The 20326-nt window shown below is 43.1% G+C and overlaps 1 protein-coding gene across 1 annotated transcript in view; it reads right to left on the bottom strand.

Annotated features, from left to right (window-relative positions):
• COG5 (component of oligomeric golgi complex 5) overlaps positions 1 to 20326 on the bottom strand; it is a 1467851-nt gene that overhangs the window by 250694 nt on the left and 1196831 nt on the right. Inside the window, exon 16 of the mRNA XM_078680311.1 lies at positions 262 to 324. Coding sequence (XP_078536437.1) covers positions 262 to 324 — 63 coding nt within the window. The remainder of the gene's footprint in view (positions 1 to 261; positions 325 to 20326) is intronic.

The following is a 20326-nucleotide window of genomic DNA, read 5'->3' as shown; positions in this document are numbered from 1 at the left end:
AGAAGAGATGCTAAAGTTTGTTGGAAATCTTGCCAACATGTAACTCTACACAACCCACAGTAAATTAACTAGTATTGATTTTTTTTAAAGTAAATAAATGACGGGAACACCAGTTGTAGCATGTGTCAAAACCACGTGCCACATACATTTAAGTCAACGTCATTATTAACTGCTTGTGAGCAGATTCTTTAATTTACTATCCAGTACATCTTATGAATTGATATTGTGAATGATTTCTTGTGAGCATAAACTTTCATTTACCTTCAGAGCCGCACTGATCGTTTGTTCAGCCACTGCCGGGAATGAACTTTGACTCGACACCACCTGAAAGCATTGGAAAATAACAATTTGTGAATAAAATTACAACAGTTGCATAGATCAAAAAAACAAACTGGTGGCTCTCAGGAAGCGATGTCAGAATGTACCGAAATGATAAGCGTGACCCTCCCTCTAGAGAAAATATAATTTTTAAATACCTGAGAATTCAGAAAGCGGCACGCATTACACAATTGTGAAAGATAGTAGCTAGGAATCATGACACATAAATCAAAGACTTCAAATGGTATAGTGCCTTTTCACAAACGGAAGGGCTCTAATAGCTTGGCGTACTCCAATAACACGGGGCTCAGAGCCTGCCCTTTGAGCAGAGGCCATAGTGTATGTGCACTCAGCATGTGCCTGTCTTGTTCTTAATGTGGAGACACACATACAGCCCTGTTTCTAGCCCAACATTTCCATACAGCCGTCCAACATGTGGATTCATGACCTTGTGTTGTGGGTGAGCCAGCCTGAGGTCACTTCTTTATTAATCATGATAGGAGCCCACCTTCGTTATTGCTTCCTTGGTATCCTCAAACATGGATGATAGTAAAGTACATATAATTGCATTAATTTTGAAAGTAATTCATGTTCCAAAAAATATTTAAAATAGTGGACCAATTTCCCAGATAATCCCCCTAGTTGCTCAACTCCGACATTCATCAAACTTATAAACACACATATTTTATTGTGAGCTGATTCATGTTGCATGTCTCTCGGAAAAGCACCAAATAGATATCCTACATGTTCACCAAAAATATGCCAGTGCTGGCTGGTATCAGTATAGATATGAGCCTTCTTTGAAGGTTCATAGAAATACAGTAGCATGGATTTGAGCTTCAAAATATTTATTTTGAGAATGCGGAGAGCTGCCCAGTGGCTCATGGTAACATCATCTGAATTCTGAGGGACCCACATTCCTGAGAATCCTTTGAATCTACAATAGGGAACAAAATTACTTGCGACGGGCCAACAAAGTATGATTTCTCAGATCAGTAAAGAGCCTGGGATCTCTTTTTTGAGGGCGTCATTCTAGACCCAGAAAAGCGGTGCCTGGATTTGATTCTCTCATTCTCTTTTAAGGGATGACAAGAGAAAGAACAGCATAGGTGCAGGGGGCTCGAGATACCTATACTTCCGTGTGCCAGAACTATCGGTTAGGGATCTGTGTCTGGAAACACACCATTAATGCCTTCAGGGACAGCACACTTCTAAAAGAAACGCATGCTCTCCTGGTGGACATATTGAAAGGCTGCCTATGTCCTGCAGTCTTAAAGTACGGGAAAATGCTTCTTTGTTAACAGAGAAGGCCACGGTAACAAACAGATATTGAAGGGTTGCATCAATAAAAGATGAGCCGATATGAATGAATTCCTTCCTTAATTCAACTGCAACAACTTTTCTGGGCAAAGAAGCAGTTTGCATGGCTCATGAAGAGTGCCTCACATAAAATGGCCGAATTTCTAATGCTACAACTAAATTTGTATTTCTACGGCCCTCAGTCAATTCCCGTTTTCAGAGAGAAAAGAAGACTTAAGGTCTAAATCAGGGTAAATATTTACGGAAGATCTAGATTACTTTACAGATTTCCGGTCGTTTTTATACTTAACGGAAGGAGGGGGACATATGCATGCAGGGTTAACAGCTTCCCTGGGCTCTGTGCCTTGATGGCTGTACGGGAATGTTTGAGGGGAGAGGGCCATGCTGATAACCAGGAATGTGGTTATAACGTCAAAGGCTAGAACAAACTTTCCATAGACTTCCAATCACCTTTAAGCTCCTCACACACGCCTATAAAGCCCTACAGGACGCGGGACCTGCATACCTCAATGTCCCCTCGCATTCCACCTACCCACCAGAGACCTCCACTCCGCCCAGAAGGCCCTGGCTACCGTCCCATGTATCCGCAAGACCACAGCCAGAGGAAGATCCTTCTCCACCCTTTCAGAAAAGACTTGGAACATCCTGCCTCTCCACCTCAGGCAATCACAGTCTCTGCCTCAATTCAGGAAGGACCTTAAGACATGGCTCTTCGACAGAATCAAAGCGCCTTCGACGGACCAGCAGCTCTCATTCCCCCGCCCCCAGGGCCTTGAGACCCTTACTGGTGATTGATTGATTGATCATAGCACACGGAGACTGACAAAAAAGGCCTCCACTCCTCTCTTTGATGAAGAGCAAGATGGTGCTTCCAGCCTTAAGGGGCTGCAGAGCTGTATAGCTGGATTTGTAACATGCAACCGAACACTGGGGACAGAACAGTACAGGAGATATGTAGCACATTCAAGGAGGCACCCAGGACTGCACCCATTGCTGAGTTGACATACGCCAAAGGCCAGTGGCTGCTCAGGGATTGTAGTGATTGGATTAAAGCAAGTAGAGGGTGAGCCTGACAACTTATAGCATACAGTGGATTCAGTGGGCATGTGTCCACGAGCAGCAGCTGGACTCCCAAAGACAGAGCAGGGACAGGACACAACAACAACACAGCTATGCTTGCTCTGTCACACCTTCGATTGCAGCTTAATGGCATACTAGTGCTGGAGAAGACCTGGAGAAATCAGTGTTCTGCTGGGCTGGACTGAGAAGGGAGGCGAACACGGTAGTTGCCGGTACCATCAGGAGCTATACAGACCTGAATCCCTGCCATAAGGAGGTAACCACGCCATATAAGAAGATAGGCGGACATCATAAGCAGTCTCAGCCAAAATTTGGTTTTTGTCAAAGAAAGATAAGAGAGATAATTCGAGTGTGGAATAAAGAAGAACACCAAGGGCTTGGCAGTAGGGTCTAGCACTACTAACAAGACTTGTTTTAATAAAGAGCAGAGCGGCTATATTGGGCAATTATAAGTTAATACCACCACGTGAAAACTCAACAGAAGGTACACATCAGCTAAAATGGCGATAAGAACTATTACCTTGAAATAAAAGAGGACCCCTTATAATTAAGATATATGAACTGGGTGAGGAAGGAAATTAAAGATAATTTGTCCTGATGAAGGTGGAAGAAAATAATATTACCCCACCGAAACGCGTCGACGCCTTGGTCTATGTTAAATCTGAAGCAGGACACAGAGCTTAATAACCGTATATTCGGATATAGCTGGGTCCAGAGCACGGAACAGATTAATAACACTGAAGGCTGATACATAGGGCCCCTGCCTTTGGTTTCCTTACATATTTTGTTTTTAGAAACTTTTATTGTGGTAATATTGTGTCTTTTCAAATTATTTTATGAATATATGTCTTATTTTTGTAATGTATTTTAAAATGTACTACTATATCTAGTGACAAGATATATGAGAATTGTTTTTAACTTTTTTGTATCAAATAAATTTGATTAGATACATACTTAATTTGACTTTGACTCGTTCCAAATCCGTATACGAGTGGTGTGCATGTGGTGTAATTACAGTGATTTAGTCCATAGGGAAACTTATTTTAACTCAACTGTTACTGGTGCTCTGTCCCTATTTGGACTTTAAAGAGCCCCTCTCCTTGGTTTCAAGCTGCTGGAAAGGAGGCCTAGCCAAAAAAGGGTAAGCGTGTGCCAGCCATGGACAATTTTCTCTTGTCTAAGCCTCAACATCAAAAGGAGAATAGGGCAATACTCTTACCAATGATGATTCAATGGCTACCTTGACTAGGAGAGAGGGGCTTCGTGCTTACTGGAGTACATGTACTGAAATATTGATTGTGCTGAGGCCTAAATTACTGCAATGGAGACAGGGTTTGACTGTGACTTCTAGGATCTCAGGGACAGAGGTTAAATTTACAACTCTGAAGACCAAAATGAGCTACCGCGGAGATCTTTAAGTTGGGCAACATGAGGTCAATGTCAAAATCTTCCACTTTCAGGACTGTACAGTAACTTTGGTATATCAAATGGAAGACAGACTCAAAAACCTGGAAAATGCGAACAAAAAGCTTCTAATCGGAGGATGATTGGGTGAGCCATGATTGTGGAAAATGAGAATCTGAAGGAACAAATAGAAACATATTTATCCACAGAAATCTTCCTGGCTGAAGCACTAGGCCATCTGAGCTTGTGTAAAGCCTTTCAACAGTAAACAAGAGGTGCAGAGAGAAGTAAAGAGGTTCTCACTTGACTTTGTTGCATGATGGGACTTTTAGAAAATGGGTTTTGAGGAAGGAGATACATCCTCTATACACACCCAGGAAAATGCAGCTGATAATTCTGTAGAAGTCATAGGCCTGAATGTCTTCCCCTATTTTCCCACTTCTCTCTCTCTCTCACACACACACACACAAACACATCGCTCTCTCTGGACCTCATTTTCCATTTCAACTCACCACCTTCACCTCAATTAGCTCTTGCTACTTCTTTCTTTGTAGATCTCTCTCCCTCACTGTCTCTTCCTCTTTTTTCGATCTCACAACTGTGTCTAACTCTGTATCAATCTCACCTCTTTCTCCATTTTAGGTATGACTCAACTACCCGTTTTTGTTCTACACCACATTTCTCTTTCTACACTTCACTTCTCTCTCTTCCCTACTACTCTTTACCTGGCCATTTTTCTATATCTCTTCTCATTTTGCTTTTGTTTGTAGCTCTTTGTATTTCCTCAAGTTTCTCCGCATTACTTTCTGTACCTCTCTTTAATACATCTATATTTTTACATTACATCCTTCAACCTTACCCCTTGGGGCACTGTACTCCTTTGCCTCTCTATATATTTCCTTCTCATTTCCTCTATCCTTTTCTATCTCTACCTCACTCTAAACCCTTACTTATTTCTCTACCTACATTTTTCCTCTTCCTGTCTTTTTATCTTTCCTTCTGGTTACCTCACCTTTCTCTACATACGTCATCGCTCCCTAACTCACATAACTTTCTATAGTATCTTTACCGCATTCTGCTTATACTTCTCACCTCTCGCTATACTCTTCTATTTATGTTTCTGTTCTTCTCTGGTATCTTGCCCCGCAAAATGTCTTTACTCAGCAGAGTCACAGGCAACTGTGTAGCCACAGAAGAGCACATCGAGGACAAGAGGGATAAGGCTGGGGCTCCGGGAGGGATGAAGAGAAAATTATCAGATTTTAACCAATATAATTGTGAAATTCCTCAGAGAAACAAAAGGAGATACCCTCAAATCCAATTGGGACAGGGTGCAATATTTCAAAGCAATAAAGGTCCCTACTTGAAATATAAAGTATTACTCTCACCACCTTATGTGGATGTGTAATAAAAAAAAATAGTATCAAAGCAAAGACACAATTCCAAAAAACGTCAGAAGAGCACTGCACTATATATCAACAAGGCAAAACATTACTTTAAAAATATCAGATTTTATTATAAAAAAAAGAGGGATTAGCCTCCACAGTTTTAAAAAAAGCACAATGTACATTTCATATACAGAAAAACCAAACAGTCGACGCGGCGTTTCGGTGCTTTAGTGATGCGACACCTTCTTCAGGACGGTTTTCTATACAGAAGAAATGCATACATTATTTGCAGGCTCCATAGAATACTAACGTACATATACTCACTAATTTGTAAATAGTTTTACATTCAAAATAATTAAGCAGTTGATTAAGCTAAAAACCTACCCTATACATATCTCTATTTTCAGGAATTGTGATCCAAAACAGAAGGTCTGAGTTACATACATATTCTCTAATCGACAATCATTTATAGAAAAAAAAGGATCATTGTTCATGTATATCCATCTCACTTATCATCATAACAAGGAAAATCCGTTTATGTTAACTTTCTGAGTTTTAGTAACCAAGTAGTATAAAAAACAAACATACCTCTAGTCTATGAAGACAAGTATTCACACTTTAAAAAACAACACCAAACCGGCTTTATCATTTGCGTTGTTGCAGATCCCGATGTGGGTAAATTAAAACCACCCATACAAAAACTGTGGAGGCTAATCTCTCTTTTTTACAATAAAATCTGATGTTTTTAAAGTAATGTTTTGCCTTGTTGATATATAGTGCAATGCTCTTCTGACGTTTTTTGGAATTGTGTCTTTGCTTTGATACTAATTTGTTTTGATTGCACATCCACATAAGGTGGTGAGAGTGATACTGTATATTTGAAGTAGGGACCTTTATTGCTTTGAAACTCCTCAGAGAAGCACTTGGATTTTCACTGCGTGCAGCAAGATCCCCAATAATAAAGGGGACTATATATGTGATTCCAAATATCTGGCAACCAAAGCTACGCTTTCAACTGCTATATGCACGTCTTATTTTAATATTATTAGTCCACTAAACCTCTACCAAGTCACCCTTAGCATGTAAAGAAGTGACAAACTGGTAAACACTGAACTACACAGAAAAGGTTATTGTAAGTAAATTAAATCTAGATTCAAGCACAAAAAGAAATGGCTTTATTAATGCTTGTTCTTTTGGTACTGTTGGGATAGCGGATAACAGGCAGCTTGCACTTTCCACTATACGTGTGACCCGTTCCGGAAGATTTCACTTCTAATTCAATATTGTTTAGCATCACGAAGGCTTGACTGGTTAATAAATACAAACTTGTCCCAAACAGATGGGTTCCAAAATATATCCTGCCCGAGGCCCCACAAATTCTGAAGATGTCACTGTAGGTTTTTGTTTTAGGTCTCGCCCTCGAGACCTATTGTCGTCGAGATGCCTCTCAAGGGAGACAAACCGGGGCACGCGCGGCGATTCTGGTCTGTGAACGCGCAGATTATGGTCTGTGAACGGGCTTCTCAGACGCGCTTCCCAGAAACTGTGAACACTCACCAGCCGCCCCCACATGCACCAGCCGCGCACACACGCACCAGCTGCCCACACACGCACCAGCTGCCCCCGGCCGCGCACATGCACCAGCCGCCGCTAGCCGCCCACACACGCACGCACCAGCCGCCCCAAGCCAGTGCACGAGCCCCCACGGTGTAACAAAGTCCCACTCACCGGGTGTTATCTCCTCCGCCTCCATTGATGTGGCACAGCGGGGCTTCCCTCACTGATGGGAGCCCCGCACTTGCATCCACAGCCTCAGTCGCCACTTTTCTGCCGCCACCGCCGGGCTCACCTTCAGGCATGGGAGCCGCACGTCACCACTTTCATCTCGGCGAGTCACTTCGTGCACAAGCTTATGGCGGAGGTCCCGCCCCATAACAAGCATGACGCTGCCGGACTTCAGGATTTCGCGCCAGATCGGGCCGGCGGCTTGCCAGGAACTCAAGCGATTTCTAGGTACTTGTTGTCTTCCTTGTTTAGCGGATTGTGTGCTATTTTGCCCCATGGTGACCTTCTTTCATGCCCATGTTCAGTTACAACTTTTCCTTATTCTGTTTACTTATAATTGCTATCCTTGCCCATCTTTGCTGTGCATTCGGTCACTTTTGGCTCTCTTTAGGTCTGTCTGCGCTTGTCTCTTGGTTCTGGTCCATTCTTTGCACCATTGGTTTAGTCGCGTGCTATCATCACTTTCGTGTTTGATCATGAATTGATTTTCTCTTAATGTATTCTTCTGGTTTAGCTCATCCTTACCCCCTGCTTTTGCTTCCTTATCCCCTGCTTTTGCTTCGCACTTGTCTCTGTCCAGTTTCTCTTTTTCAGCTTCTTCTCTGGTCTTTTCTGGCCATTTTATTGTGTTAGTTTCCTTTTGCTTTTCCTCTCATGTTTGTCGCATCCGACGTTTTGTTCTAGGGTGTGGTATCTAGTCCTATCCTTTCCTCTCTGTGCTGCCCAATTGTCAGTTGTTGCTCTGTTTAGATTGCCTCATTCAGTAGATCCGTCCATCATAGGGATTTACCTTAGGTCATTCCCCTGGTTGTCCCAATCTCAATCTGTGCTCGTCGGGTGGCTGTGTGACTGAACTTCCCTTGCTTGCTATGTCTCTACACCCCGTTCAGCCCATGCTTGGCTTTTTTTTTCAGTTCCCCGCCTACTTATGTGGTTCTCTCTTGCCCCGGCGCCCTTTCCCAGTCGATGAGTAGTTTGTTTCTCTCCTGATTTAGGGCCGCCCATCATTGCTACTCTGTTGCGTCTCATGAGGTGCACAGGGACATCAACCTGGTCGTCGCTGTCGCCCCCACTACCCTAGATGTTGCGTGCGCATATTGCTTGAGGGGAGATGGTGTATGTGGGGGTTGCTTCTGTCCTCTGTGTTCACACTGCCTTCTGCCATCTTTACTACTCCTAGCCCTATCACTTGCTTCTTAGCGTTTAGCAGTCCTGGTACCTGAGTGTCTGGTGAAGCCAAGACAGAGTGATTTTTGCAGCTGTTATAGGTCTGGGCCCGGCACTCTTAATTTGTCAGCAGTACCTGGTGTTGCCCTGGTCCTGGCTGTCTTTCGCAGTTACTGGTTTCACTTGTCGCACCGTGGTTCTGTTTGGTTTCAGTAATGAGAGTTGAACTGGCTCTCTAACTAAATGTTTTGGGTTTTTAATGAAACTTGTTTTGCGTTGATATTGTAATACATATTTTTTGTTAATGCTAATGATGTCCCGGTCAACCTGCTTTGTCTATGATCTCCTCCATTGATTAATACAAATATATTCCTTGATGTCCTCTGTTATTTTTTTCACTTGAAAGAACCTTAATTTAGGGTAAAGATGTCACTCTGCCATTCATCCTGTCAGAAGATGGTTTGCTTATTAATCTTGATGGTTTTGATGTTGGTTGTGTTCTCTGATATCAAACCTCTGGTGCTCTGGCACTAGTCTTCGATTTGGTAAGGGGTGAATTAATGTATTTCCATACAGTTGCAATAGCTTGGGAGAGATTTCTGATGTTGGTATGCTATCTATACCGTATGTTCATGTTTTGTTACTTGTTCTGTTCTTTTTGTGCACCCAAACCCCAGACCAGTAGCGGCATGCTCCTTCAATGGAGGAATATTTGTCACTAATCCGGAACAGTTTTGTTTTTCTGGCTAGAGCCCAGCTTTAAAGTTGGTTATCTAGGGGTAAAGTGCAAATGACAGTCTGAAATGTGTTGGCCTATTTACATATTTGTAAGTATGAGTGAACATGAGACACAGCTTGTAAGTGTGTTACTGTCCTAAAGCAATTGTAATTATCTGTTCTTTCTTGAATGTTTTCGGGCTACACAGTGGCAATGTCCTCCAGTATCAAGTAAGTGTCTGGTCTGTCCAGGAGTATTAACGATCTGGGTGGAGCACCTAATGGATTGGTGCTGAAATGACTCATTGTGACATATCTGGGAGTAACGTAGTCTGAAATGATACTCCAGATGGGCTGGCATCGGAGTTTTGATTGTCACTTAGGCCAGGAATATCCATAGTGTGACGGGAAACGTCAGCAAACTGTACAGAGGGGTGATTGTAACATACTCTGCTCTTCTAAAGATGTTGCAGACTGATAGAGGGATGATGGAAAAAAGCAGGAATGGAACTTGTATTTGAATTGGTTGCTTTTGGAGATAGACCTTATATAAGATACACTCTGTCGTAGACTGTTCAACATTTAATAAAAGTGCTTATGCGAGTTTATGTACTATTACATTCAAATCATTCTGCATATGCCATACCATGATATACTCATTGGTCAGAGATCTGACTCCATCTGCTCTTATCGCAGAATGCTTACATTGTTCAACGTGTAACAATTTCACTCACCTGTTGCTGAATCTCACACCTTTTTTTTTTATACGGCCCCACCTTGGTCTTAATTTTGTTCTTATCCATGCTGCAAGATCTTCAACCCGGCGTCTTAATTTTTGAAAACACAAGTTAAAACTTGTTGGTGCGCTCTTGCCGAGCTTTAGTTCAAATTTAATGCTTGACAAATAGCCTCTATGGGAGCGTTTGGTTTTAGGCTGGACCTATCTGTCCTTTGTTAGATCTGGTTCATTCTTAGAGGAGGAAACCCAGGCCACACATCCATAGATTGTTAATTGTGTAATCTTGGAATTAGAAGCCGAATTCATTGGCAAGAACCCCCATCATCACACTAGAAAGTAAAGTATAAGAGGCCATTCATTAATGTCAGGATGGATGTCTTATTATTGTATACTTATCTGTCCTAAGAGTTATTTCCTGCAGTGGAAATCTACGAGAATTTCCCCCCAGCGAATGGAGCATTGGCAGCATCCATTAGCTAATTAGCTCCTGGGATTACTCTTGCGCTCTTTCTTTAATACTGTCACTATTCTGGATACACACCCAAACTATCAAGATTCAGGTTTGATTTCAACACTGTGCCCTAAATGAAGTTGAAGCAAATTAGACCACAATGTACTTAGGGCTTTAGCAGTATTTATTGCTAGATCAAACGTTTGGATCAGTGGCAACAGTTTATTATTGCGGTATTAATGTTACACTGAAAGTTATCTCAGCCTCCGTTAGGAGTCACTGTCGCTCTCTTAGGGTGTGGGAGCAGTTTTGAGCTCCACCCTCTTCTTAAATATACACATATTAATTTGGGTAGAGCTCCTACTGCCTAATAATTGGGCACCATGGACATTAATTACTTGCATGTTAGTCTCGCCAAAGGACCCCTTAAGGTGCTGGACCTTGAGAGGCCTGGATGTTAATCCTACTTTGTTCGATGAACAATCATGTAATACTGGTAATCAGTTTATCAAGGTTCCTTATACCGTGTTCAGTATTATGATTTCACGCGCCACCCTCCTCTGAGTGCTGGATGACCAGCAACAGCCAAAGTATTCTGTGTAAAATACATTTGAACTTGTACAGCTAGGTCTAGGCTATACGTAAAAGAGAATTTAACAAGTCATTCTTATTTAGATGGATTCTAATGTTGGAAGGAGGCATATAGTCCCTTCATAGAAACAATACCCATTTGAACCATATAAGGCCAGAAACTGATGTTGCTCTCCGAGGCGACTGAAACAGTTTTATAGGTTGTTGATAGTGGGGTAACCCGTGTGATATCCATAGCTTCGTTTTTTTATACCTGCTTCTGGACACAGCCTCTCAGTTTAGTTATGGAACTCGGACTGGTTAAATCTTCCCAAATGATCTGGTATGTGGGTGGCCTGGCATATCGCATTTGAGTTAGTGATATTAAGTCTGACCACAATGTGCACTGGCGTGAGGTTTGTGTTCTGAGCTGGACAGTTGATTTGAGATTTCTATAGAAACTGGCCGGAGAAAAAGCGTCTCTTGCGCTTTGAGGTAGAAGGATGGTAATGTCTGCACATGTTTTTTACAAACACTCAACTGTAGCAGTCAGAGAAAATGGAAGTGTGTGGTTTGGCCTTTTATTACCTGCTGATTTGATAGAACTGCATCTATGTATTCTTTGGCGGTGCAGTGCGAGGACATCAATATCTAGAGGTATTCTTTATTATGGGCAGTTAGAGCAGATACGACCAAGTGAAGTTGGGATGCAATCGATGCATTCCCTGCATAGAGGGTATGAAGGCATTCTTTATTCTATCTAGCAATACAGTGACGGAACATAAATACGTACAGTACGCCTTTATTCAATACAGTGTGAAGCTACAAATGCCTTGATGCAGTGATAAACAATAGTTATTGCTTCTAGTCATTTCTTATTCTGTACACAGTGATACAGATAGGGAATGCAAACGTCTACATTGATCTTTAATTTGTGCAGTGAGAGATTACAAATGGCTAAAGGCTTTCTTTATTGTGTACACTGAAATTGAACAAAGGTGCCTAGAGGCCCTTCTTTCTGCCATGCCATAATGAAGCTATAAAGTGTCTAGAGGTGAGCTTTATCCAGTGCAGTCCAAGAGGATATAAATGTCTAGAGTTCATCTCTATCTAATGCACTGAAACAATGAGCTAGGATACAGATTCTTAGAAGATGTACTTTTGTTATGGATAGCAATCTGTGAGACATTTTTCTTTGGTGCAGAGAGAGAATACAAAATAACATTTTTGTTTTGTTCTCTAAACCACTTTAGATGTGTAATTAAGGAAGTGAATGCAATATTAGCGCCATCAGTTTGGGAAAGTCTTGGTAGCATTAGATTTAATGAATCTTTATTCTGGTGCAAAAGTTCAGATAACGCAATAAAAAACACAAAGTGTGCAGAAAAACGTATCAATAATGAAGACCGTTCTAAAGATACCTAATTAGTTTCCATGTCATATCAACCATACAAGAAAAAATACTGCATGATTATATTCAGATTTAGTTGCCATTCATTGAAATACGGGCTCAAACAGCAGTTCTCAAAAAGCACCTGTATGAGCGATTGAGTTGAAGCAGCATACTAAATGCGGCTCTAAAGTTTGTAATAATGCGCCTCTTTATCAGGGTGAGCAAAAAGTTATTTGTGTACATAGAATAAAAACCACAAAAGAATAGAAAGAGCAATGTGGATTGACTTAAGCTCCCATTGCTTGGGCACAGCAAGGAGTCGAGGTTTGCTTGAAAGCCGGAGGGGAAGTATAACAAATGCTTGACGGTCCCAGCCCTAAAGCAGAACAGTAAACTGCGCTCCCAGCAGCCCAAAGATTTAGTCGCTTCCCTGCAATTCAGCTGTTATAAGGTTCCAATATACAGCCACACATGTCTTCCTAATCTAATCTGTGGCCAATCTTCCATTGCGAAATAATTTGTACAGAGCCAGCAGTAACTGCTTTTTACCAGTTACATGATTTCTGTCTGGGCTTTTAAGGAGATGCTGGTAACCAATCTTAAGCAGACAAGTTTACACCCTGGCTAGCCATAGGATATTCATGCCTTTACCTCATCTAGGGCAATCTGTAATAATATCTGTTGTAAGGTTTGCCTCCTTATTTTTCCATACTGCAAACCATAGCAGGGGAAGACGGGCACATGTGTAATCTTTTAATACGGGTACATTCAATTCACAATGACCTGGAAATGGGCAGAGGGAATGGGAGCCACCAAAACCCTACGACAAAATCTGTATTCTTGAATAGTATTGCATTTGGTAATGCCCCATACCTCAGCCCTGTATGTAGCCATGGGAAGATGTTGCATTGTGAAAATTTGCAAAAGGAGCATGAGCCCCCTCCCCAATAAGGCTGCGGTAGGCTAAAAAATGAGCCGATCACCTTGGAAAATGTATTTCTACAATGAGCAACAGGTGTTGTGCAAGATCCGTTGGCAGCAAAAACTTCACCTAGGTAAGAGGAAGTGCTAGTGCATTTTAAACTATGGTAGCCAACTGTAAGCTAGGACAAATTATGCTCCCCCTGACCACAAGCCATGATATAAGATTATGCAAAATTAGTATGTAGGTCGAGCTTGGCCATAAAATTCACAAATCCTTGGACGCAGGGTCCTAGGTGTGCAAGCCATCTCCACGGCATCGTCCGCGTACAACAAGGATGGTAACAAGGACTCTTTTACTTTAGGAACATCAGAAGTGATGGTTAATAAAAAAAAGGTGGAGGTTGTTAGTCTATAAAATAAATGAGCTAAAACGCACCCTTGTCTCGCACAAAGAAAAATGCCAATATCTTTAGAAACCTCCCCCTGAATATTTATTCTAAATCTGGCCTTCATGTCCCAGTTCAAATACGCTAAAAAGTGCACCTGTGCTTCATCCATCCCACGTTATAAGGTTTGAGCACACCTTTGAGCCATTGATGGAGTGAGTCAAAAGCTGAGGTCAAATCCACAAATGCCAAATTTAAGCGGGACTGCTGGGCTACAGTGCATTATTTCCCAATCGTCAGATTGAGATTAAGGCACTGCTCGATTGTGCCGACCTTGTTCCTAAAACCGTATTGACCCCAAAAGAGACATAGTGGGCAGATGGAAGAGTCCTGCCACCCACACCCCCTACAATATCTTGGTGGTGCAGAGTACTGGAGCGCCACACAAGAAAATCCGGTGAATGTGGCATGAGGGTGTCCAACCAAGTATGAGTGAGTGTCGGGCAAATGGCTAGGCCTTTTGGGCTAATACGCTGGAGAGGTGTGTAGTGGCCTCCTCCTTTGGTTTAATGTTTTTGATGTACTGTCACTCAAAATGTACTGTAAGAGCGGATCCCTACGCTTATCGCACATTATTTACGTCATTCAGTGTAAGTTCTTGTGCTATGAACTGTCGTTTCTATTTGTTATCACTTTGAAACCCAATAAAATTAAGTATAAAAAAAACAAACCTGTATTGACACAGCGATAGGATGGGCTTCTCCTCAGCCCATTGCTTTATTCTAATGGATAGGACTCTTCCCATAATTTTCAATGTAGTATCTATTAATAAAATGGGCCAATAGCAGCCAGGTTGCAAGTGGTCTTGTTTAAAAAAAGAAAATAGGACCTAGAACTGAGGTTTATCATGTGCTAAGTAAAGGAAAATGGGCCAGACTGTTGGAAACGTTCAGTAATAACAGAGCCCAGAATTTAGGCTTATAGATAATGATAATAATAATGATAATTACGCACTTGTATAGCGCACGACTACCCGGAGGCATCTCGGCGCTTGTACGAATATCGCTGAGGAACCCTTCCTGGTCCTTTCCCTGTGAGGTGCGCACTCCTGGGCACCCCCAAGGTGAAGCCAGGCATCCTAGCGTTGTTGGGGCCGTTGTGGAGATCAAGCAAGCTATTGCCCAGAGTTGCAGAGTGGGACTCATGATTAGAATAGGCACCGAGGCGAGAATTATCAGGTCCGAGGAAACTGAGCCCGAGACCCGCCGAGGCGAGAATTGAACCCTGGTCCCGGGCCAGACTTCTGCATCAGGGTCTGCCGCTCTAACCATTGAGCCACACTTATAGCCTTTTCAACCTCACCCAAGGTCGGGTGCACAGCCTTAAGGACAGAGGCCACATATTGCACCTAATGGGTGTTAATGCCGGATTCCTTTTGTCGCATGCTTTCACAGCCGTCCAAAATAGGTTACTGTTTTTACTTGCTACCAAAAGAAATGTTTCCCACAATAGATCCAGTATTTCCTTCTTCCTTGCTGTGGTGATCTCTTTATATTTTGTATGTAAAAGGGCTACTACCTCAAGGGGGTACCTAGGGTTGGTCATAAGGGCATCCGTAGTTGGCGGTTGGCAACAGGGCATTTGTGACTAAACCATCTAGGTCTGTTGACGGCTGGACTTGAGGGTCTCATTAACTCTTACTTAATGTGAGAACAGCACTGAGTAAATGCCTCAGCCGCTGGGTAAGCAATGTCGTTCTCAGACAAGCCATGACCAGGTCTACATTTTCCTTAATCACTTTGTGAAATAGGATTGCATGAGCACCTGCTCTCCATTTTAGTCTAAAGCCACCGGTAGACGGTTCATGTTGTCTCTCTCCACATTTCCCTCTATAATAAGGCTTTGGGGACATCGTGAATGTAACCTCGAAAGGATTATGATCCCTATAATTTGATGAAACAACTTCTCCATACAGCAGTAGTTCCTCCAAATTGGATTATATAAAGAAATAATCAATTGTAGATGCCCAGTCTCTACCCCTATAACTGGATAAAAATGCTTCACTCTACCCCTATAAGTGGATAAAAATGCTTCACTTAGAACAGCAAAATCCATAATATATTCTAAGTCATAAGCCGCTAGATGAACGACTCTGAACCTACTATTCTGGGCATGAGTGCAGTTATTTGCAGTGACTATGCTAAGCGTGTCAGAAACGTTGGCCTGTGCAGTAAGCCTAGCGCTAAAATCACCTCCAGTTGCCCTATATCACTAACATATTTTGTAAGGAAGTGATATAATTAAATAAATTAGGGGAATGTAGTATTGGAAATATTAATAAAGTCATTTAAAAAAGTGTTTTGTACATTACATTTTTCTGTTAAATATCTTTCTTCCACACATAAGTTAATGTATTACCTCATCATAACACAAATGACAGAGAGAGGTTTGGCGCAGTGGTTAGAGTGGCTGACTCTGGTGTGCGGGGGCTCCCGGTTTGATCACTAGCGGCTGCTCACCATCATGTAACTCTGGGCAATAGATCACTTAATCTCGCCAACTGCCCCCTAGAGCCTCGATAGTCACGCTTTACAAATCTGGAATATGTCTGTTTAGGCCCATCCTCCAACTCCGGGTTGGCTGCATGGCCTGGCTTCTGGCTAGACACTCTTTGCCCATTACTGCCATTACTTCACAATCCTACTCTGTGAACTGACTTTGACTACGCACAGCACAGTTTTTGGACAGGGCCTGCCTAAAACACCCTCACAGTCTTAAACAGTGAGCAGTAGAGGGTTGGTCCCCTGCCCCAAATGGCCTTAACTTTGAGACTATGCTCACCCTGCCCCCATATGGACCATTTCCGTTTTTCCTGCCTATGACACCGGGACCGATTTTGCTTTAATGTGTCCCAAACATTTTCTCCAGAGTTGTGGCTAGCCATTCAGATCACTTGGTACCATAGTGATTAAATGGCCAACAAGACAAATCTCCCTTGGAACTCAGAAAGCCCCTGTGTGAGTTTTTTTCCCCTTTCAATTTTTTATGGCTGTGTGAGCCCCACTAGACCAATCGTTCAGATATATCTAACTTCTTCTGAGCATTAGCTCCTCTCTAAATGCTAATTTCTCAAATAGCTGAACATTTTTTAACCAAATCACAAAACGCACACCTTTATCAATAAAGGTCTTTCTTTTTGCAGAAATTGGCAGAAATACATTAAGCTGTTTTTAGGTCTCGCCCTCGAGACCTATTGTCGTCGAGATGCCTCTCAAGGGAGACAGACTGGGGCACGCGTGGAGATTCTGGTCTGTGGACGCGCACGTCCAGCCCGGCGCCGTGCACATCTCCTGCTCCACATTTACAGCGTCAGCCTCTCTCAATCACGCCGCACACACAGCCACACTCACGGAAGCACACACACGCGCGCGCGCGCACACACACACACAAGAATTATGTATTTGTTGTCTTAGAAGTCCGACTCCACCCAAACATGTCTGAGAGCGCTGTACCTGACAGTAATCCAGGCATTGTCTGTGATAACAGAATCCTATTTTTATAAAAAGTGTATTGCTCATAATACGTATATTAGTATGAAAATTAAAATAGGGAAGGGGCATATAAAAAGTGAATAAAACAGGCCACCGACAACAAGTTATAAATGCAGCCGCACAAATGGTCTTTTGCAGAGGATGCAAAGTCATATATTAATTACCATGAGGGAACAAAACTAGCGCTGTGACAGAGAGAATGCCACGGTGTCGTGGAGTCAGCATAAACTGCAGGGCTGCGTCGTGAATCATGACAAAGTTTACAGCAGGTAAATTACGTTTGTCTTTCTACCAACCCCAAAGAAGTTCCCTTGTTACTCACCCCTCCTCGAATATTTCCGTTGCATTGAAAACAGTGCAGGTGCGCGCCTGCATCCAACTTTTGGGAATCACCACGCAGTGCGGAACATTGCGGCCTGCACCAAGTAGGCCCATCAGTATGCGCGGCCAGATGTGAGGCGGCAATACGTCCCGCACCGTGGTCATGAAGAGTAAGGTCAGGCTCCACTGCAGGCTCCAGAGCGACGTCAGTTAGGCTGTATTTCACCCTTGTATTTGGTAGACCCCGGGCTTTCCATTCCGGTGAGTCGCGCCTTTGCGATGTTTTTACACGTTTACTTTGACTAGCTGCTTGATTTAAATAGTTTACTTTTCACTTTTCTGTTTCGTAGACCGCATAGCTCTTGCGTGTGTTTCTGACACAGTTAAAAGAGGTAAAACGTTATGCATTCACTTTTTAGTCACGGTGGCCACTCCTTCATAGTGTTTGTATGACTCGTTAATCTATGATGTCGTGACTCTTGCTTACATCTGAGGTGCCGCTTTTGCCTATGTAATATCGTGCACTCACACTGCATGTGGAATTTAACCTAATGCTGTCCTTACACTAGTGCATGCTCTTGATTGTTGGTTACTGCAGCCGGGGGTCTGCATTCTGGAAGTCTGTTGTCATTGGTTGCGTGCTGGATGCAGCTCGGTCTCGAGGCTTTTGGTCTTTGGTCATTGCTTTTCAGGTTGGGAAGCCCACCCGATTATTTTTTGGGGCTACTCGGGACGGGGTCTCTCGGCACTGGTAATAATACTGCGGCAGGTAGTCTCTGTTGCTATGGGAGTCTCCAGCCACTGACTGTGGGTTCGCCGCTGTTTTCGGGGGTGTCTCTGGTCCTTCTGCGTGGTCACTTGGCTGCTGCTCTCACTGACCTGCTCTCCGCAGGATCCATGGGGCTGAAGGGGCTGTTCTGCTCATTCGACTATTGGAAGGTGGGCTGCTGCTGCTTCACCGACGCTGTGCACGAGAAGGCGCCTCTGGTCAGGTAATGGGCTCAGTAGTGAGTGGGGCTGCAGGACCTATGCTCCTGTGATGGTGGTGGAACTTTCTGAAACACGAAATTGTTTCATCCTCTTTCTGACCTGTACCACAAACCCAGGAGCCTACATATTTGACAAGCTTACTTGCATCCCTCCTAGGCACTCTCACCTTCCGACCGTCACTCCATACCCCGCTGCACGATCACTCTTCTTGTGCTCACAAAGCCCCCTCTTCCTTCTTTATTTGGGTTTCACATTTCACTCACAGGCCTTGCTCCTCACTGGGTGGTTGTTGCCGGTCACTGATGTGTGGTGGTCTTTCTGCAGTGGGTGATTGTTTCTCTGCACTGATGAAGGTGATAGTTTGTCATTGTTGCAGAAGCTTCTGCATCTCTGATCTTGGTGGTTGTCTGTCGTTGATGTGGGTAGTTGCCTATGTGTCAGTCATCCGCTCAAGTGGGTTTATTTCTTCTACTGTTGTGAGTGCTTGTTTGGGTCTGCCGTGAGTGCTTCTGTCTCACTGTCATTGTTACATGGAGATCTGCTTACCAACATGTGGTTATTCAATGTTTGTATTGGGTTACAGTGACTTTTATAATACAGCTGTTGCTAAGCGAGAAATCTAGATCTTCAGTCCTGGTACAGACCTGTAGGTGCACAACAGGAATTTTCTGTCCATTTTCTTCTATATTTGAAGCGATTTCTAAAACATTACAAATATCTTTAGCAGGATCCGAGCCAGTTGACTTCCATTTCAACCATCCATTTGTAAACTAGACACCTAACATGTCTCTCCTAACTTTACACAGCTAAAGAACCATATACATCCACTGGAAGGAAATTCTGACACTGGACTAAAAGGGCACATTTGTTAAGTAAGTGCTTTGGTGCTATACTAATGATAACAGCGCTATACAAATGCTGATAACATGGTTTGCCTTCCTGGAACTATGCACCACTGCAGATACAGGCACTCCGGCCCTCCAGCTTCAAAGTTCAATGTCTGCTCCAGTGCTTTAAATGGGGGAAACATATGTGCAGGTACTCGCGAAATGGACTTCTGGCAAGGGGTGGAGTTTGGGTCAGGACAGGGCTGTGTTACTAACCTTCCAGCCTTTACATACACGAAATCTGCATGCATTGGCAAAAAGTGGACAAATAGAATCATCTCAGCAGTTCTACCAGGCAAGAAATATGACTGATACCCTATGTTCAGGCGCACACAAAATCAACATCTGGGCGTGATGGGGCTTGCCTCCCAAAATGAAACCTTCAGAAAACGATTTGGCAGTGCCAGAACGATGTTGGAATTTGCGAGTCACCAAATTCCTGAATGAAATGGCGACGTCCTAATAAATACTTACTACTGCATGTGTCCTTGTCTAGCAACTGCCCCCATTTAACTGTCTTGATAGAAAATGACCAGCAGAGGTCAGTAAAATACCAGAATCACTTCACCCAGGGTAATTTGCTTCATAGCTAAAAACGTTTAAGGTCCCAAAGGCGAAACCTATTGCATTGCAAATGCTTTCTTTTTACTGGAAGTGCGATAACTTGGTGTGAGTACCTCAGCTTGAGGCTCAAAGTCTGTGTTCAGCTTGGCCACAAGCGTGTTTTGTGTGGAGGTGTTCTTCAAACATGGCGGCGCTACGATCACGGGTTCTAAGCAGGGTGGGTTGTTTGTCTGGCACTTGCTCGAAGAATTCTTTGTTGGAAGATCACAGCTGCTAGAACACAAACTAATATACTCTAAAAGGTTTCTCAGTTTGACCACATGAGCCGTCTGTTGGCATCTGCGTCACTGTGTTCGCTCCCGCCCTTCGGT

This window comes from Lissotriton helveticus, chromosome 1_1, assembly GCF_964261635.1.
Source record: "Lissotriton helveticus chromosome 1_1, aLisHel1.1, whole genome shotgun sequence".
NCBI lineage: Eukaryota > Metazoa > Chordata > Amphibia > Caudata > Salamandridae > Lissotriton > Lissotriton helveticus.
The sequence above is the reverse complement of the archived record's forward strand: the minus strand, read 5'-3'. Positions and strand labels throughout refer to the sequence as shown.